General features: G+C 45.5%; 1 protein-coding gene across 2 annotated transcripts; it reads right to left on the bottom strand.

Moving 5' to 3' along the window:
- Positions 1–4,165: 4,165 nt before the first annotated feature.
- On the bottom strand, positions 4,166–15,818 carry LOC139568335 (uncharacterized). Of its 2 annotated transcripts, XM_071390092.1 has the most exons (14): positions 15,421–15,813; positions 15,182–15,268; positions 15,006–15,065; positions 14,669–14,822; positions 13,796–14,426; positions 11,199–11,719; positions 8,987–11,055; positions 8,707–8,859; positions 7,605–7,687; positions 7,272–7,421; positions 7,058–7,174; positions 6,617–6,704; positions 5,562–5,713; positions 4,166–5,449 (listed from the first exon to the last, which is right to left on the bottom strand). In XM_071390092.1, exons 2-14 carry the CDS (start codon positions 15,227–15,229, stop codon positions 5,239–5,241), a joined length of 4,437 nt encoding a protein of 1,478 aa, XP_071246193.1. In that variant the 5' UTR covers positions 15,230–15,268; positions 15,421–15,813; the 3' UTR covers positions 4,166–5,238. The 2 variants fall into 2 exon arrangements, 1 of the variants encoding a protein (XP_071246193.1); XR_011673581.1 differs by lacking the exons at positions 4,166–5,449; positions 5,562–5,713; positions 6,617–6,704; positions 7,605–7,687 and having other exon boundaries at positions 7,059–7,174; positions 15,421–15,818.
- Between the last annotated feature and the right edge of the window lie 1,092 nt (positions 15,819–16,910).

Below are 16,910 nucleotides of genomic sequence, written 5' to 3'. Positions count from 1 at the left end.
CATATTAACAAAGGAAATTGAAGGACTAACAGTACAGTTAGATAGCAATATAAACGGTACCATAGAGGCACAGAATAAGTTAGACGAAAAACAAAAAGAAATGGAGGAACTTATTCAAGAAAGATCTAGTGTAATATATTATAAAAATAAAGCGAACTGGGTGAAATATGGTGAAAAATGCACCAAATTCTTTTTCAATCTTGAAACTTGTTACAAATGATGGAGTCACGCATGATTCAACAAATTATATTTTGAAAGAGGAAGTGAAGTACTTTAAGAATATGTTTTTGTTTCAGTCTCCTCCATCTTCACTAACCGAAACTCATTGTATGGATTTTCTCTATTAATAAGGTCAAATTAACATCTGTACAGAAAGACTCACGTGAAGCCAAATTACAGAGGAGGAACTTCTCGATGCAATTAAAGTCTTTAAGTCTGGGAAAACTCCAGGGCTGGATGGCATACCAGTGGAAGTATATAAAACTTTTTTTTGATATACTCAGAGGACCATTATTAGCATGTTTTAATCAACGGTAGACTATCCGATACTCAACAAGAAGGTCTGATTCCATTATTACTGAAACAAGACCCAGTCCATTTAAAAAAGTGGAGGCTTCTTACACTTCAGTGTTGTGATGCAAAAATTCTAGCTACAGTTGAAGTCGGAAGTTTACATACACCTTAGCCAAATACATTTAAACTCAGTTTTTCACAATTCCTGACATTTAATCCTGGTAAAAATTCCCTGTTTTAGGTCAGGTAGGATCACCACTTTATTTTAATAATGTGAAATGTCAGAATAATAGTAGAGAATAATTTATTTCAGCTTTTATTTCTTTCATCACATTCCCAGTGGGTCAGAAGTTTATATACACTCAATTAGTATTTGGTAGCATTGCCTTTAAATTGTTTAACTTGGGTCAAACATTTTGGGTAGCCTTCCACAAGCTTCCCACTATATGTTGGGTGAATTGTGGCCCATTCCTCCTGACAGAGCTGGTGTAACTGAGTCAGGTTTGTAGGTCTCCTTGGTCTCCACACGCTTTTTTAGTTCTGCCCACAAAAAATGACATGGTTCAACTGTCTGGTTCCTGACCCAATCTGCTGTTGAATGCTCATTACATATTTAAGCAATTTGGCATGAGTGGGTGTGGTATATGGCCAATATACCACAGCCCAGGGCTGTATCCAGGCACTCCATGTTGTGCCGTGCTTAAGAACAGCCCTTGGCCGTGGTATACTGGCCATATACCACACCCCCTCATGCCTTATTGCTTAAATATATCATGAGCATTCAACAGCAGATTGGGTCAGGAACCAGACAGTTGAACCATGTCATTTATATGTAGGTACATATTGAACAGACTCAGGAACCAGACAGTTGAACCATGTCATTTATATGTAGGTACATATTGAACAGACTCAGGAACCAGACAGTTGAACCATGTCATTTATATGTAGGTACATATTGAACAGACTCAGGAACCAGACAGTTGAACCATGTCATTTATATGTAGGTACATATTGAACAGACTCAGGAACCAGACAGTTGAACCACGTCATTTATATGTAGGTACATATTGAACAGACTCAGGAACCAGACAGTTGAACCATGTCATTTATATGTAGGTACATATTGAACAGACTCAGGAACCAGACAGTTGAACCATGTCATTTATATGTAGGTACATATTGAACAGACTCAGGAACCAGACAGTTGAACCATGTCATTTATATGTAGGTACATATTGAACAGACTCAGGAACCAGACAGTTGAACCACGTCATTTATATGTAGGTACATATTGAACAGACTCAGGAACCAGATAGTTGAACCATGTCATTTATATGTAGGTACATATGGAACCAGACTCAGGAACCAGACAGTTGAACCACGTCATTTATATGTAGGTACATATTGAACAGACTCAGGAACCAGACAGTTGAACCACGTCATTTATATGTAGGTACATATGGAACAGACTCAGGAACCAGACAGTTGAACCACGTCATTTATATGTAGGTACATATTGAACAGACTCAGGAACCAGACAGTTGAACCACGTCATTTATATGTAGGTACATATGGAACAGACTCAGGAACCAGACAGTTGAACCACGTCATTTATATGTAGGTACATATTGAACAGACTCAGGAACCAGACAGTTGAACCATGTCATTTATATGTAGGTACATATGGAACCAGACTCAGGAACCAGACAGTTGAACCACGTCATTTATATGTAGGTACATATGGAACCAGACTCAGGAACCAGACAGTTGAACCACGTCATTTATATGTAGGTACATATTGAACAGACTCAGGAACCAGACAGTTGAACCACGTCATTTATATGTACAGTGGGGAGAACAAGTATTTGATACACTGCCGATTTTGCAGGTTTTCCTACTTACAAAGCATGTAGAGGTCTGTAATTTTGATCATAGGTACACTTCAACTGCGAGAGACGGAATCTAAAACAAAAATCTAGAAAATCACATTGTATGATTTTTAAGTAATTAATTTGCATTTTATTGCATGACATAAGTATTTGATACATCAGAAAAGCAGAACTTAATATTTGGTACAGAAACCTTTGTTTGCAATTACAGAGATCATACGTTTCCTGTAGTTCTTGACCAGGTTTGTACACACTGCAGCAGGGATTTTGGCCCACTCCTCCATACAGACCTTCTCCAGATCCTTCAGGTTTCGGGGCTGTCGCTGGGCAATACGAACTTTCAGCTCCCTCCAAAGATTTTCTATTGGGTTCAGATCTGGAGACTGGCTAGGCCACTCCAGGACCTTGAGATGCTTCTTACGGAGCCACTCCTTAGTTGCCCTGGCTGTGTGTTTCGGGTCGTTGTCATGCTGGAAGACCCAGCTACGACCCATCTTCAATGCTCTTACTGAGGGAAGGAGGTTGTTGGCCAAGATCTCGCGATACATGGACCCATCCATCCTCCCCTCAATACGGTGCAGTCGTCCTGTCCCCTTTGCAGAAAAGCATCCCCAAAGAATGATGTTTCCACCTCCATGCTTCACGGTTGGGGTGGTGTTCTTGGGGTTGTACTCATCCTTCTTCTTCTTCCAAACACGGCGAGTGGGGTTTAGACCAAAAAGCTCTATTTTTGTCTCATCAGACCACATGACCTTCTCCCATTCCTCCTCTGGATCATCCAGATGGTCATTGGCAAACTTCAGACGGGCCTGGACATGCGCTGGCTTGAGCAGGGGGACCTTGCGAACGCTGCAGGATTTTAATCCATGACGGCGTAGTGTGTTACTAATGGTTTTCTTTGAGACTGTGGTCCCAGCTCTCTTCAGGTCATTGACCAGGTCCTGCCGGGTAGTTCTGGGCTGATCCCTCACCTTCCTCATGATCATTGATGCCCCACGAGGTGAGATCTTGCATGGAGCCCCAGACCGAGGGTGATTGACCGTCATCTTCAACTTCTTCCATTTTCTAATAATTGCGCCAACAGTTGTTGCCTTCTCCCCAAGCTGCTTGCCTATTGTCCTGTAGCCCATCCCAGCCTTATGCAGGTCTACAATTTTATCCCTGATGTCCTTACACAGCTCTCTGGTCTTGGCCATTGTGGAGAGGTTGGAATCTGTTTGATTGAGTGTGTGGACAGGTGTCTTTTATACAGGTAACGAGTTCAAACAGGTGCAGTTAATACAGGTAATGAGTGGAGAACAGAAGGGCTTCTTAAAGAAAAACTAACAGGTCTGTGAGAGACGGAATTCTTACTGGTTGGTAGGTGATCAAATACTTATGTCATGCAATAAAATGCAAATTAATTACTTAAAAATCATACAATGTGATTTTCTGGATTTTTGTTTTAGATTCCGTCTCTCACAGTTGAAGTGTACCTATGATAAAAATTACAGACCTCTACATGCTTTGTAAGTAGGAAAACCTGCAAAATCGGCAGTGTATCAAATACTTGTTCTCCCCACTGTAGGTACATATGGAACAGACTCAGGAACCAGACAGTTGAACCACGTCATTTATATGTAGGTACATATGGAACCAGACTCAGGAACCAGACAGTTGAACTACGTAATTTATATGTAGGTACATATTGAACAGACTCAGGAACCAGACAGTTGAACCACGTCATTTATATGTAGGTACATATTGAACAGACTCAGGAACCAGACAGTTGAACCACGTCATTTATATGTAGGTACATATTGAACAGACTCAGGAACCAGACAGTTGAACCACGTCATTTATATGTAGGTACATATTGAACAGACTCAGGAACCAGACAGTTGAACCACGTCATTTATATGTAGGTACATATGGAACACAGACTCAGGAACCAGACAGTTGAACCACGTCATTAATATGTAGGTACATATGGAACACAGACTCAGGAACCAGACAGTTGAACCACGTCATTTATATGTAGGTACATATGGAACAGACTCAGGAACCAGACAGTTGAACCATGTCATTTATATGTAGGTACATATGGAACACAGACTCAGGAACCAGACAGTTGAACCACGTCATTTATATGTAGGTACATATGGAACAGACTCAGGAACCAGACAGTTGAACCACGTCATTTGGATGTGGTAGAATGTGATTCAGAAGAATCAGAATCAAAATGTGATTCAGCACCAGATAGGTCACGGTTGCAGGTGTTTACTACAAAGCAAGATCAATGTGTTATCCAGCTAACTTATATTCTGAAATAACTTGTTTCATAGAAATATATAAAGTGCATGGTATAGTTATTTCTGGTTGCTTATCAAAGTTAGAGCGCAAACTCATTGATCCTGCTATGTAGTATACCCTTCTGGGCTGCATTCAGCAGGACACGTTGGACAACCTTCAGATAGAAATGTGTTTGGTAGAACAAACATGACTCTCTGGCATGTATAACAGTAGTTCAGAGTGGTCTATAGTGGTCTGTAGTTGTTCAGATTGGTCTATAGTGGTCTGTAGTTGTTCAGAGTGGTCTGTAGTTGTTCAGAGTGGTCTGTAGTTGTTCAGAGAGGTCTATAGTGGTCTGTAGTTGTTCAGAGAGGTCTATAGTGGTCTGTAGTTGTTCAGAGTGGTCTATAGTGGTTCAGAGTGGTCTGTAGTTGTTCAGAGTGGTCTATAGTTGTCTGTAGTTGTTCAGAGTTGTCTCTAGTAGTTCAGAGTGGTCTGTAGTGGTCTGTAGTTGTTCAGAGTGTTCTATAGTGGTCTGTAGTTGTTCAGAGTGGTCTATAGTAGATCAGAGTGGTCTGTAGCTGTGTAAGCAGACGTCTCCATTGAGGTGTGCCGTCAGGACAGTTCCCTGCGCCCCCCAACGGGCGAGCTGACACCCCAGCTCTGGGAACCAGACCCCCTGCTGGCCCAGACGCCCCTCAAGCTGCCACACACACATGGAGCCGGACCGGAAAACCCCAACCACACTGGAGCCATGGACATCAACCTCCACCAGCCTAGGGAGAGAACACACACACACAGAATAAAACACACACCCACAAACGACAGAGAGGTTAACACACAATTCCCTCTTCCTGCCAACTCTCCCTTTCCTCCTCCCCCTCTCACCTCCCGGTGCAGGCTTTGGGGAGGCCTAGTCTGGTTGCCAGGGCGACGGTGCCAGTCAGAGGGTTGGTGGCGACCAGCGAGAACAGAGCCCCTCCCTCTTCCTCCTCCACAGCACACAGGGACGGGTGTTGCAACAGGACAAACAGCACCCCCTGTAGGACGAATGGGGACATGACAAATCAAAATTCATTCAAATAGAAAAATCTAAAATCGAAACAAGAAACAACCAATAAAACAGGACAACATCATGACTATACATACTATCACTATATCTACAAAGGTACCCCCGCACATTGACTCGGTACCGGTTCCCCCTGTATATAGCCTCGTTATTGTTATGTAAATGTGCTGCTTTACTTTTTGATTGATTAGTTTGTTTTTTTAACTTTAGTTTATTTAGTAAATAATTTATTAACTATTTCTTGAACAGCATTATTGGTTAAGGGCTTGTAAGTAAGCATTTCACAGTAAGGTCTACACACCTGTTGTATTCGGCATATGTCACAAATACAATTTGAGTTACACATTGACTGTCTCAATTCTCTGTACTCTCACAATACACTTGTTCACTTCCCTTCATGGATTTAGAAGGAAAGTAGTGGACACTACCTCTAACCCATGGATGGGTTATGGACAGTAATGCTTTTAAATGTGTGTGGGAGAGAGTGCACATAGAGAAAGGGCAGAGAATTGGGTGGTTTGGGACGCAGACACGGGGAGGTTTCGTAGGACGGAGTGGGACATGACAACATCATCACTATTCAGTCAAGGTGGGTGGAGGCTGTTGGTTAGACATGGGGAATTACATGGTGAGAATACACACACAACGATCAGAAATTCTCCCATGTCCTGTAGGTTCTCTCACACATTATAGTAGGAACAAACACACTCTTTCTGGTACAGATACTACACACACACACACTAAATACACACACACAGTAAACACACACACACACACACACACACTAAATACACACACACACACAGTAAATACACACACACACAGTAAACACACACACTAAATACACACACACACAGTAAATACACACACTCACGCAGAGGGAGTATCCTCGGAGGCAGGTCGTATCCGTGAAACCATCTCCCAGAGTGATGCTCCGCAGCAGCTGCCCCGTCGTCACGTTCCTGACACACACACACAGTTAACGGGGAAGATTCTCATTCAACTGTAAACAGGTTTGAGAAGGCATTTAGCAGATGCTCTTATCCAGAGAGAGACTTACAGTCAGTGCATTCTACTAAGATAGGTGAGACAAGCACATATTACAGTCATTGGAAGTTAAAGCGTTCCTCGGTAAAGCAGCGGTCTACAAAACCAGTGGCTTTGAAAACCTTTCAATTAGAGCATCCTGGTGCCGGGGACCTAAAGGGGTGTTTTTGCTCTAGAACTACACCACTTATTAAAATAACTTCAAGGCTGCCCCCGTTTAGGTCCCCGGCACCAGGAAGCACTGAATTATCTACGTTCTCTTGCTCACCACAGAACAACATGTCCGCCGTGGGTTGAGCCAATCAGAGCGTCAGTCTGTCCCTCCACCGCCGCCACGGTCCGCACGCGCTCAGTAGGACAGACCAAAGACAGGCAGGCCTGCAGCCTGAGAGAGGTCAGAGAGACAGAAACACAGACATAGAGTTCACACACACAGCATTAACCATGCCAGACGGGAGAAGACCCTGGTCACCCGTGGTTACCTGCCATCCTGTGTGAGTGTGTAGACCTGCAGCGGGGTTGTGGCTACAGAGTAGGAGGAGCTGACCAGCCTTCGGTTGGACATGCCCAACACCATCTGGACCTCCCCCTCACACAGCACCGCCTGGGACAGACTGGAGCAGCACAGTACCCTACACACACAGAGATACATGTGCACAGACACACACACAGACACAAATATTAATATAAACATTTACAGACGCATGAACACAGAGACAAGCAAAGAAGAGGGAGAGGAGAAAGAAGAACAGGGAAGAAAAAGAGGGATGGGGGAGTGGTAGCAGTATGTGTGTGTGTGTGGGGGGGGGTAGTACCTGGCCTCTCTGATTTCAAGCTGGCCCAGAGTCACACACAGAAGCCCAGGAGCATCCGGCACAGGAAACACTGACATCACTGACTTAAACACACACACACACACACACACATTAAATACACACACACATACAACGTACACTCACTGGACAGTTTATTAGGTACACCCATCTAGTATCGGTCGGGCCCCCCATTGCCTCCAGAACAGCCTGAATTCTTCCGGGTATTCTACAAGGTGTGGGAAACGTTCCACAGGGATGTTGGTCCATGCTGATGTGATGTCATCACGCAGTTTCTGCTGATTGGACGGCGGTACATTCATGCTACCAACAGCCCGTTACATCTCATCCCACAGATGCTCTATAGGGTTGAGGTCTGGGGACTGACCAGGCCACTCAAGTAAACTGAACTCGATGTCATGTTCCAGGCGACGTTTTTCCACTCCTCTTGTCCAGTGTTGGTGACGGCGTGCCCACTGGAGCCTCTTCTTCTTGTTTTTAGCTGATAGGAGTGGAACCCGGTGTGGTCGTCTGCTGCAATAGCCAATCAATGACAAGGATCCACGAGTTGTGTGTTCTGAGATGCCGTCCTGCGCCGTTATTTGTCTGTTTGTGACTCGCCTGTTAGCTTGCACGATTCTTGTCACTCTCCTACTCATTCAAGGGTTTTTCTTTATTTGTACTATTTTCTACATTGTAGAATAATAGTGAAGACATCAAAACTATGAAATAACACATATGGAATCATGTAGTAACCAAAAAAAGGGTAAAGAAATCAAAAGAGAGAATGCTAAGAGTATGCAAAGCTGTCATCAAGGCAAAGGGTTGATACTTTGAAGAATCTCAGAATCTCTTTTTTTATATTGATCTGTTTAACACTTTTTTGGTTACTAGATGATTCCATGTGTTACGCCGTAGTTTTGATGTCTTCACTAAAAAAAGAAAAACTCTTGAAAGAGTAGGAGTCCAAACCTTTGACTGGTACACACACACAGTATTTAACACAGTTGTTACACACACTCATTAAACACAGAAACAGCCATAAACAATATAAAACTCAGTTGTTACACACACACACACATTAAGACACACAACACATAGTTACTTCTATGAAGGTCCAGGTGTGCAGTCGTCTCCAGTGTGGGGGGTTGGTCTGACCCCAAACACACACCTCCCACTCTCCTGCTACCGCTACACATACACCTACTGACAGCCACGACACACAGCACACATCCACCAGGCTGCCTCCTGCAGGGGCCTACACACACACACACACACACACACACACACACACCATTATTTTACACACACACAGACATTCTCTGAAGTGAGTTGTGACATGGATGTTGAAATACACAACAATGGCTTTACATCACAGTATTGACCTTCAGTGTGTGAGAGAGCTTTAAGACACCCTCCTCTGTCATCCCATCCCTCCACTTCTCCTCTTTCTTCCTCCATGCTCTCTCCTCCTCTCCCTCTCCTCTCTCCTCGGTGGCCTGTCTGGTTGAGTGGAGAGAGGGAGCTGGCTGAAGAAGAAGCTGGGTAGGGGGCGATGGAGAGGGTGTATTTGGGGTTGGAGGGAGAGACTGAGGCAGTAGTAGAGGAGTGGGAGGGAGCAAAAGTTGGGGCAGGGAATCAACCAGGCTGGGGTGGCAGAGAGCGAGGGAGGGAGGGGAGGAGGAGAGAGGGATGGCTGGAGAGGGGCAGGGAGAGAGGGAGGGAGGAGAGAGGGCTTGGGTGGAGGGACTAGAGGGGAAGGGGAGGGTCAGAGTGGGGGGGCAGGGAGAGCAGGAGAGGGGGAGGGGCAGAGTGGGGGGGTGGGGAGGGCAGGAGAGGGGGAGGGTCAGAGAGTAGGGGCAGGGAGGACAGGAGAGGATGTGAGTCACCGCCTCTAAAGAAGGTAATTGGGGGCTGTCAGGGAGGGAGAGGGGTATGTTGGGGTTAGTGGTCAAGGGGTTAGGGGTCATCCCTAAGGAAGGTAAGGGGGGACTGGAGGAGAGGGGAAGGGAGAGGGTGTGTCCGTGAGGGGTGTGGCTGGTTAGGGAGGGGCTAAGGAGGAGCAGGGAGGGGCTGGGGGGGACAGCACACTCTGCATCTGTCTCCGTCTGGAGGGAAGGGCACTCAGTAGTGCACACGGAAGGACATTTGGTAAGGCACTCGACAGAGAACTCCGTAGGGCACGGAGAAAAGCACTTAGTCTTTGTGTGGAAGGATGGACACTCGGGAGGGCACTCGGTCTCTGTTTCAGTTTGAAGGGAAGGGCACTCAGTTGTGAGTCGGCCTGTCTGCTGGTCTACTGAAGGAAAGTCTATAGACTGGCCTACTAAAACGGTAAGCTGATGGCCTATAAGCTGGTCTACAGGTTGGTCTGTAGATTGATGGCCTATAGGCTGGTCTACAGGGTGGTCTGTAGACTGATGGCCAGTAGGCTGGTCTACGGGTTGGTCTGTAGACTGATGGCCTATAGGCTGGTCTACAGGCTGGTCTGTAGACTGATGGCCTATAGGCTGGTCTACAGGGTGGGCTGTAGACTGATGGCCAGTAGGCTGGTCTATAAGGTGGTCTGTAGACTGATGGCCAGTAGGCTGGTCTACAAGGTGGTCTGTAGACTGATGGCCAATAGGCTGGTCTACAAGGTGGTCTGTAGACTGATGGCCAATAGGCTGGTCTACAAGGTGGTCTGTAGACTGATGGCCAGTAGGCTGGTCTACAAGCTGGTCTGTAGACCGATGGCCAGTAGGCTGGTCTACAGGGTGGTCTGTAGACTGATGGCCAGTAGGCTGGTCTACAGGGTGGTCTGTAGACTGATGGCCAATAGGCTGGTCTACAAGGTGGTCTGTAGACTGATGGCCAGAAGGCTGGTCTACAAGGTGGTCTGTAAACTGGCAAACTGAATGGTACTCCGAATGGAGGTCTGTAGAATGGTCTAGTGCGTCTGTAGACTGATGGCCTATAGGGTGGTCTATAAGATGCTGGCCTATAGGGTGGTCTATAAGATGCTGGCCTATAGGGTGGTCTATAAGATGCTGGCCTATAGGGTGGTCTATACGATGCTGGCCTATAGGGTGGTCTATAAGATGCTGGCCTATAGATATGTCTATAGACTGTTCTACCGAGGTGACGCAGTCTGTGACAGGAGGGGTGAGGCTGAGAGGGAGGGGCTCAGGCGTAGGCGCTTTAGATGTCGGACCGCCTGTGTTGCCGTGGAGACCGTGGACCGAGCCTCTGCTGCGGCGACGACGCATGTTGTAAGGTGAGAAGGGTTCCAGTTCTGGGACGGCAACGGCAGACGAGGCGCGAAGCTTCTGGAGCTTTAGCTGTCCGAACTGGTCGTCGGGGAGATGGAAATCCCGGAGGTCAAAGGTTGAGATGACGCAGCCCAGACTCCCAGGGTGCACTGCTGGTCCTCCAGGGGAGAGGGAGGAGGGCAGGAGGAGAGACCACACACTCTCTACACACACACACACACACACACACACACACACACACACACACACACAGAGAACACGAGTGAAAGGATGAAAATGTTAGTTGATAATTGAAGTCACAGTGAAACGTAACAGCCTTCAGATACACCACACGGCTCAGTCCCACCTTTGCTCTGCTTTGATGTGTGAATGAGGGGAGAGACACAGCTCCTTCTGAAGATGGGATAAAGCTGTTCCTCCACACCTCCAGAGAGAGGCCAGCGCTCCGGACATCCACCCCCAGGGAGAGGCTGTGAGGCTGGGCTAATAGCGGCCGGGGTCTGGGTGTTGTCTGGGCCTGGTGCTGGAGGATCCGAGTCCAAACTTAGAGAACGGCCCAGTCTCGGCCTCCTTCCTCTCCTCCTCCGGCCTCTGATAGGCCGAACACTGCAGGCTCTGGAAGGTAAACGCTCACTCTGATTGGCCCCTGACTCAGCGGTAAGCATCTGATTGGCTGATGGCTCCTCGACCGGTGTGCGATTGGTCGGTGAGTTTGAGGTCAGTTGACTTGAGCACTGGCGGTGATTGGAGGGTTGTGCTAGTGAGTCGGAGTGTGAAGTTGAGAGTGAGTGTGTGTCAGACATCTGGCCCCTGCTCCTTCTGTGGCGCCCCCTGTTGAGTTGGTTCAGAATGACGGCCTGCAGGTCTCTGAAAGTAGCATTAACAAAAAACACCTTACATTAGATTTGTGAACCACAGACGAGACAGAGCAGGCTCACATTCAAATTACTGACACGGCGATTTGTTGATGGAAAACGCTAAATGATGGAATTTCACGTGGACGAATGGTTATGCATCCCTCCAATAGAGTTCCAGACACTTAAAGAATCTTTACCAAGGCGCATTTGAAGCTGTTCTGGTGGCCACAAAGCTTTATGTTGGCGTTTCCTTGATTTTACCTATAACACAGTGCATTCATCAAGTATTCAGACCCCTTGACTTTTTCCACACAGCTTGTTCCGTTACAGAGTTGAAACAGTATGAACATTTCATTTCACGATTATAGTGACCAAAATGATCACAGTTATCAGTATTGTCAATGTTATCTGTATTATTTGTATTGTCAGTATTATCGCGGTTATCAGTATTATGGCGGTGTTGTTAAGATGTGCTGGAAATGTTCAAAAAGTACTGATACACTGAAATCATTTCAACAAGTTTTATACTGAAAACCAACAAATACAATTAGCAGCACTATGCACTTTTTAAAATAATATCATTAACATTAAAGATGGCGCCATGCACTAAGTTTCCTTAGTGCAGGTTTTAATGAACACAACCTTAAGTAAGCAAATCAAATGTCCATATAAAAGCAACACAAGTAAAGCAATGTGCATGTAAGAACAATACAACCATATGTAAACAAATTCAATGTGCAGGTGTTGACATGAAAATAACACAATATGTAAACGAATCAAATGTTCTTGTGTTGACATGAAAATAACACAATATGTAAACAAATCAAATGAACAACACTGATTGTATGTATGTTCTCTCCTTCATACAGAAACAAGGTGCTGCTGGTCTAACATCCTGTATGTATGTTCTCTCCTACATACAGAAACAAGGTGCTGCTGGTCTAACATCCTGTATGTATGTTCTATCCTTCATACAGAAACAAGGTGCTGCTGGCCTACCATCCTGTATGTATGTTCTCTCCTTCATAAAGAAACAAGGTGCTGCTGGTCTAACATCCTGTATGTCTGTTCTCTCCTTCATAAAGAAACAAGGTGCTGCTGGTCTAACATCCTGTATGTATGTTCTCTCCTACATACAGAAACAAGGTGCTGCTGGTCTAACATCCTGTATGTATGTTCTATCCTTCATACAGAAACAAGGTGCTGCTGGCCTACCATCCTGTATGTATGTTCTCTCCTTCATAAAGAAACAAGGTGCTGCTGGTCTAACATCCTGTATGTATGTTCTCTCCTTCATACAGAAACAAGGTGCTGCTGGTCTAACATCCTGTATGTATGTTCTCTCCTTCATACAGAAACAAGGTGCTGCTGGTCTAACATCCTGTATGTATGTTCTCTCCTTCATACAGAAACAAGGTGCTGCTGGTCTAACATCCTGTATGTATGTTCTCTCCTTCATAAAGAAACAAGGTGCTGCTGGCCTACCATCCTGTATGTATGTTCTCTCCTTCATAAAGAAACAAGGTGCTGCTGGTCTAACATCCTGTATGTATGTTCTCTCCTTCATAAAGAAACAAGGTGCTGCTGGCCTAACATCCTGTATGTATGTTCTCTGCTTCATACAGAAACAAGGTGCTGCTGATCTGGTACTGGTACTCCCTGTATATAGCTGCACAGTGATATGGTACTGGTACTCCCTGTATATAGATGCACAGTGATCTGGTACTGGTACTCCCTCTATATAGATGCACAGTGATCTGGTACTCCCTGTATATAGCTGCACAGTGATATGGTACTGGTACTCCCTCTATATAGATGCACAGTGATCTGGTACTCCCTGTATATAGATGCACAGATCATCATGAAATGGTTTGTGATACAAATGTAAAAAGCAAATCAAACATCCTTCCTCCCAAATAAATCTATTCGTCCCACCCTGGCGTGGAATCACCCAAGCAACCTGTGGATCTGAGACGAAGGCATGCTTCGCCGTCTTGTGGTTCTGAAGTAGTACTCCACAATAGAATAGAGTACAATACAATACAATCAAGTATAACAACAACAGATATTAAAGGCGACCACTAACCTGTGGCTCTGTGAAGAGGCCATGCGTCTCGTGGTTCTGATGTAGTATTCTACAGGGAACGGCAGACCTTCCACCAGAGTGCACGAGTCCAGGACCCCCCCAGTGTTACACAACCCAACAGACCCTAACACAGAGACTCCCACAGTTCCTGAATCATCACCCTCTTCTCTCTCATGCTCTCCATCTCTCCTCAGGTTCACCCCTTCCTTCTCCATCTCCTTCTGTCCATATGTCCTCTGTTCTTCTCTCTCCTCTCCATCTCTCTGTTTCAGTGCCTCTTTATCTGGAGTTTCCCTCTCATTCTCCTCCCTCTCGCCCTCCTTCTCTTCCTCCATATTTCTCTTCTCTCCATCCTCTTCTTTATCTGTCCGTGCGTCCAGCTCCAGCCCATCCTCGCTGGTCTCCGTGTCGTACATCCCCCCTGCCCCCTCGCCGCCCTGGACCCTCCCCGTCCGCTCCCAGCGCAACCGGCTTCTCCGTGACCTCAGCCGGAGGGAGTGGCTTCGTCTGTGAGGGTTAAGGTCAGGTGTCCGAGGGCAAGAGTCATCGACGGGGAGGAGGAAGCGGATGGACGGACTCCTCCGCCTGGGGTTCTCAGATTCCACTGGACACGATGCCGCCACAGTCGAGTCTGCACACATACACACACACACACTACAACGTCATTTCCAATACACATTACAACCTGGATATAACCTGAACACACACACTACGTAATTTCCAACACACATTACAACCTGAACACACACACTACAACCTTAATAATATAATAGCGTTAAGCTCAAATATGCTAACGTCACAAAACTTTTTACAGCACTTAGTTTCTAATACGGGCAGACTGCCCTCCAGCGGGGCCTGGTGGTGTGGCCGAACCTGGGGCTGTCCTAGCAGGGCTACCAAGGGAGAGGGAGGGTAGAGCTGGTTTGGGAAAGGTGCTGGCTGAGACTGCGTCTGTCTGGTCCTGGAGGTTCTGCTCAGAGATCCGACTCCTCACATGCTTCCGCACGGCATCTGAACGCTCAGCTCGCTGTGTGTGTGTGTGTGTATAGGGGGATAATGTACATCAATGTTGTCAAACATGTGCAGTACCACACAACGCAGATATCAGTCATGATTGTGGCGCTTACTACACACACTACTAACACACCAGTGCATACACCCTCACCACACACGCACACCTGCTACCGTCTTTACACACCATATCTCTCACCTGTAATCTCTGAACTGTCCTGGAGTACTCCCTCTGTAGCAGGGCCAGTTTCCGCCTCAACTGGGGAGGGACACACACACATTTATCATGTTACTTGAGAAGGAAGGTAGGCCTAGGTACATGACATTTTTAGACCGCTTACACAGGGCCCTACTATATGTAAACAATACACCTACCTCCTCCTTGTCATCGCAATGGAGCACGCGCTCCAAATTATCCCCCATTCTAGTCACGCGATCCTAACGGTCACCTTTGACAGTTAGCTAAAACACAAGAGGTTTTCAAAAAAAAAAACTATAGATTTAGCAAGTGAACAAGAATCATAGCTAGCGTTAGCTGACAAACTAGCTAACCTACTGCAACGTTAACTACCTCACATTTTCAGAATAGTAGCTAATTATTTGATAAAACATACCATTCAAAGACATTTGTTTCTGTATTTATCGGCGTCAATATGCTAGCTAGTCACGTTTTTTGGGGGGGGTGCAGGAAGGATTCCAATTCAGTCGCTGTTTTTTCTGGTTCAATCAATGAACAAAGCAGACCAGACCCAGCTGCTATCGCATTGGTGTCTATGGGATCGCCACCCTGTTAAGCAGACCGTAAATTGATACTTTTTTAAAACGGCCTTAGTGAACTCTATTTATTTATCCACCATTTTTGTCCAAACTCTCCCGCGACTTCACCGTCCAGACAAGACCAATGGATAACCGAAAATGCAACAGCCGGGTGACTGCTTCTCAGAAGGAAGGCTGGCGAGGGTGGAGTATATCTTCTTCTTCTTTGGTATCATGGCGTTCACACATTTTGTTTGTGCATGCCGCCACCTACTGTGCGATAGTGTGTGTTCAATCACGTTACATTTGTGAAACAAACAAAGAGGGAGAAAAAAATGGCCCACCAACCAACCCGACACCTGTATACCACAGAGGAGGCTGGTGGGAGGAGCTATAGGAGGATGGGCTCATTGTAATGGCTGGAATGGAATAAATGGGACGTTATCAAACATATAGAAACCACAGCTTGTTTGAATACTACACAATGAGTACATACTATTAGTTCATTTTAGTATACTGTAAACGAACGGTATCCTTTCAGTTGAGAGTACTAGCACTTCGCCTGTCTACCGGAAGTTGATGCTGTTGCTATGCAACTTCATGCTAGCATAACTAATAACTAGCTGACATTTTACGATTTTGGGTGTGTTTGTAAATTCAATCTGGAGTGCCAGAGTGCGCTCTGGGCCTTTTCGTAAATCAGGAGTACAGTTGATCCGCGAGTTCTGACCTCACAATGGCAGTCAAGCACCCAAGCTGACTGGCTAGCTAGCTAGTTCCAAACACAAATGAGAGAACACCTCACTCTGACCATTTTACTTACCCTAGCAGAGCTGGTTAGGCTGTTTTCATGTTATCCAGAGCGTTGGTGAATGTAACTGTGCTGCTGGCAACAATTTAATTACGCTTTTTTTTTTTTTGCCTACTTTTACTAACACCGGCCATATATTCAATAGGTTCACTCAAACGAGAGTGCTCTGAAATCAGAGTAGATAGCCAGAATTATGTATTCCATGTATTAGTAGCCAACTAACTTTAGGTAACTAGCTAACATACCGGTACATACTGATGTAATGCTATGTGGTTCGTAAGGATAGCGTAGCTAACAAATTGTCAGCCAACATAACGTGTAACTTATTTGACAAGTCATTACTTTATTACATTTCTCAACATTTTCTTAACATTTGTCATAATTGGTTAAAGCAATTAATTTGTATCCGCTCTCATCGGACTTCGGGTGCATATTTTATTTAATTTTCTTCAAAATCTAAAAACATTGTGAAGCCACGCCCATTTTCGGAAGAATTGCATTATGGGCCCTAAAAGCACGGAAATAGTGTCCACTGCT

This window comes from Salvelinus alpinus, chromosome 2, assembly GCF_045679555.1.
Source record: "Salvelinus alpinus chromosome 2, SLU_Salpinus.1, whole genome shotgun sequence".
Taxonomy (NCBI): domain Eukaryota; kingdom Metazoa; phylum Chordata; class Actinopteri; order Salmoniformes; family Salmonidae; genus Salvelinus; species Salvelinus alpinus.
This window is presented reverse-complemented; position numbering and strand designations above follow the sequence as displayed.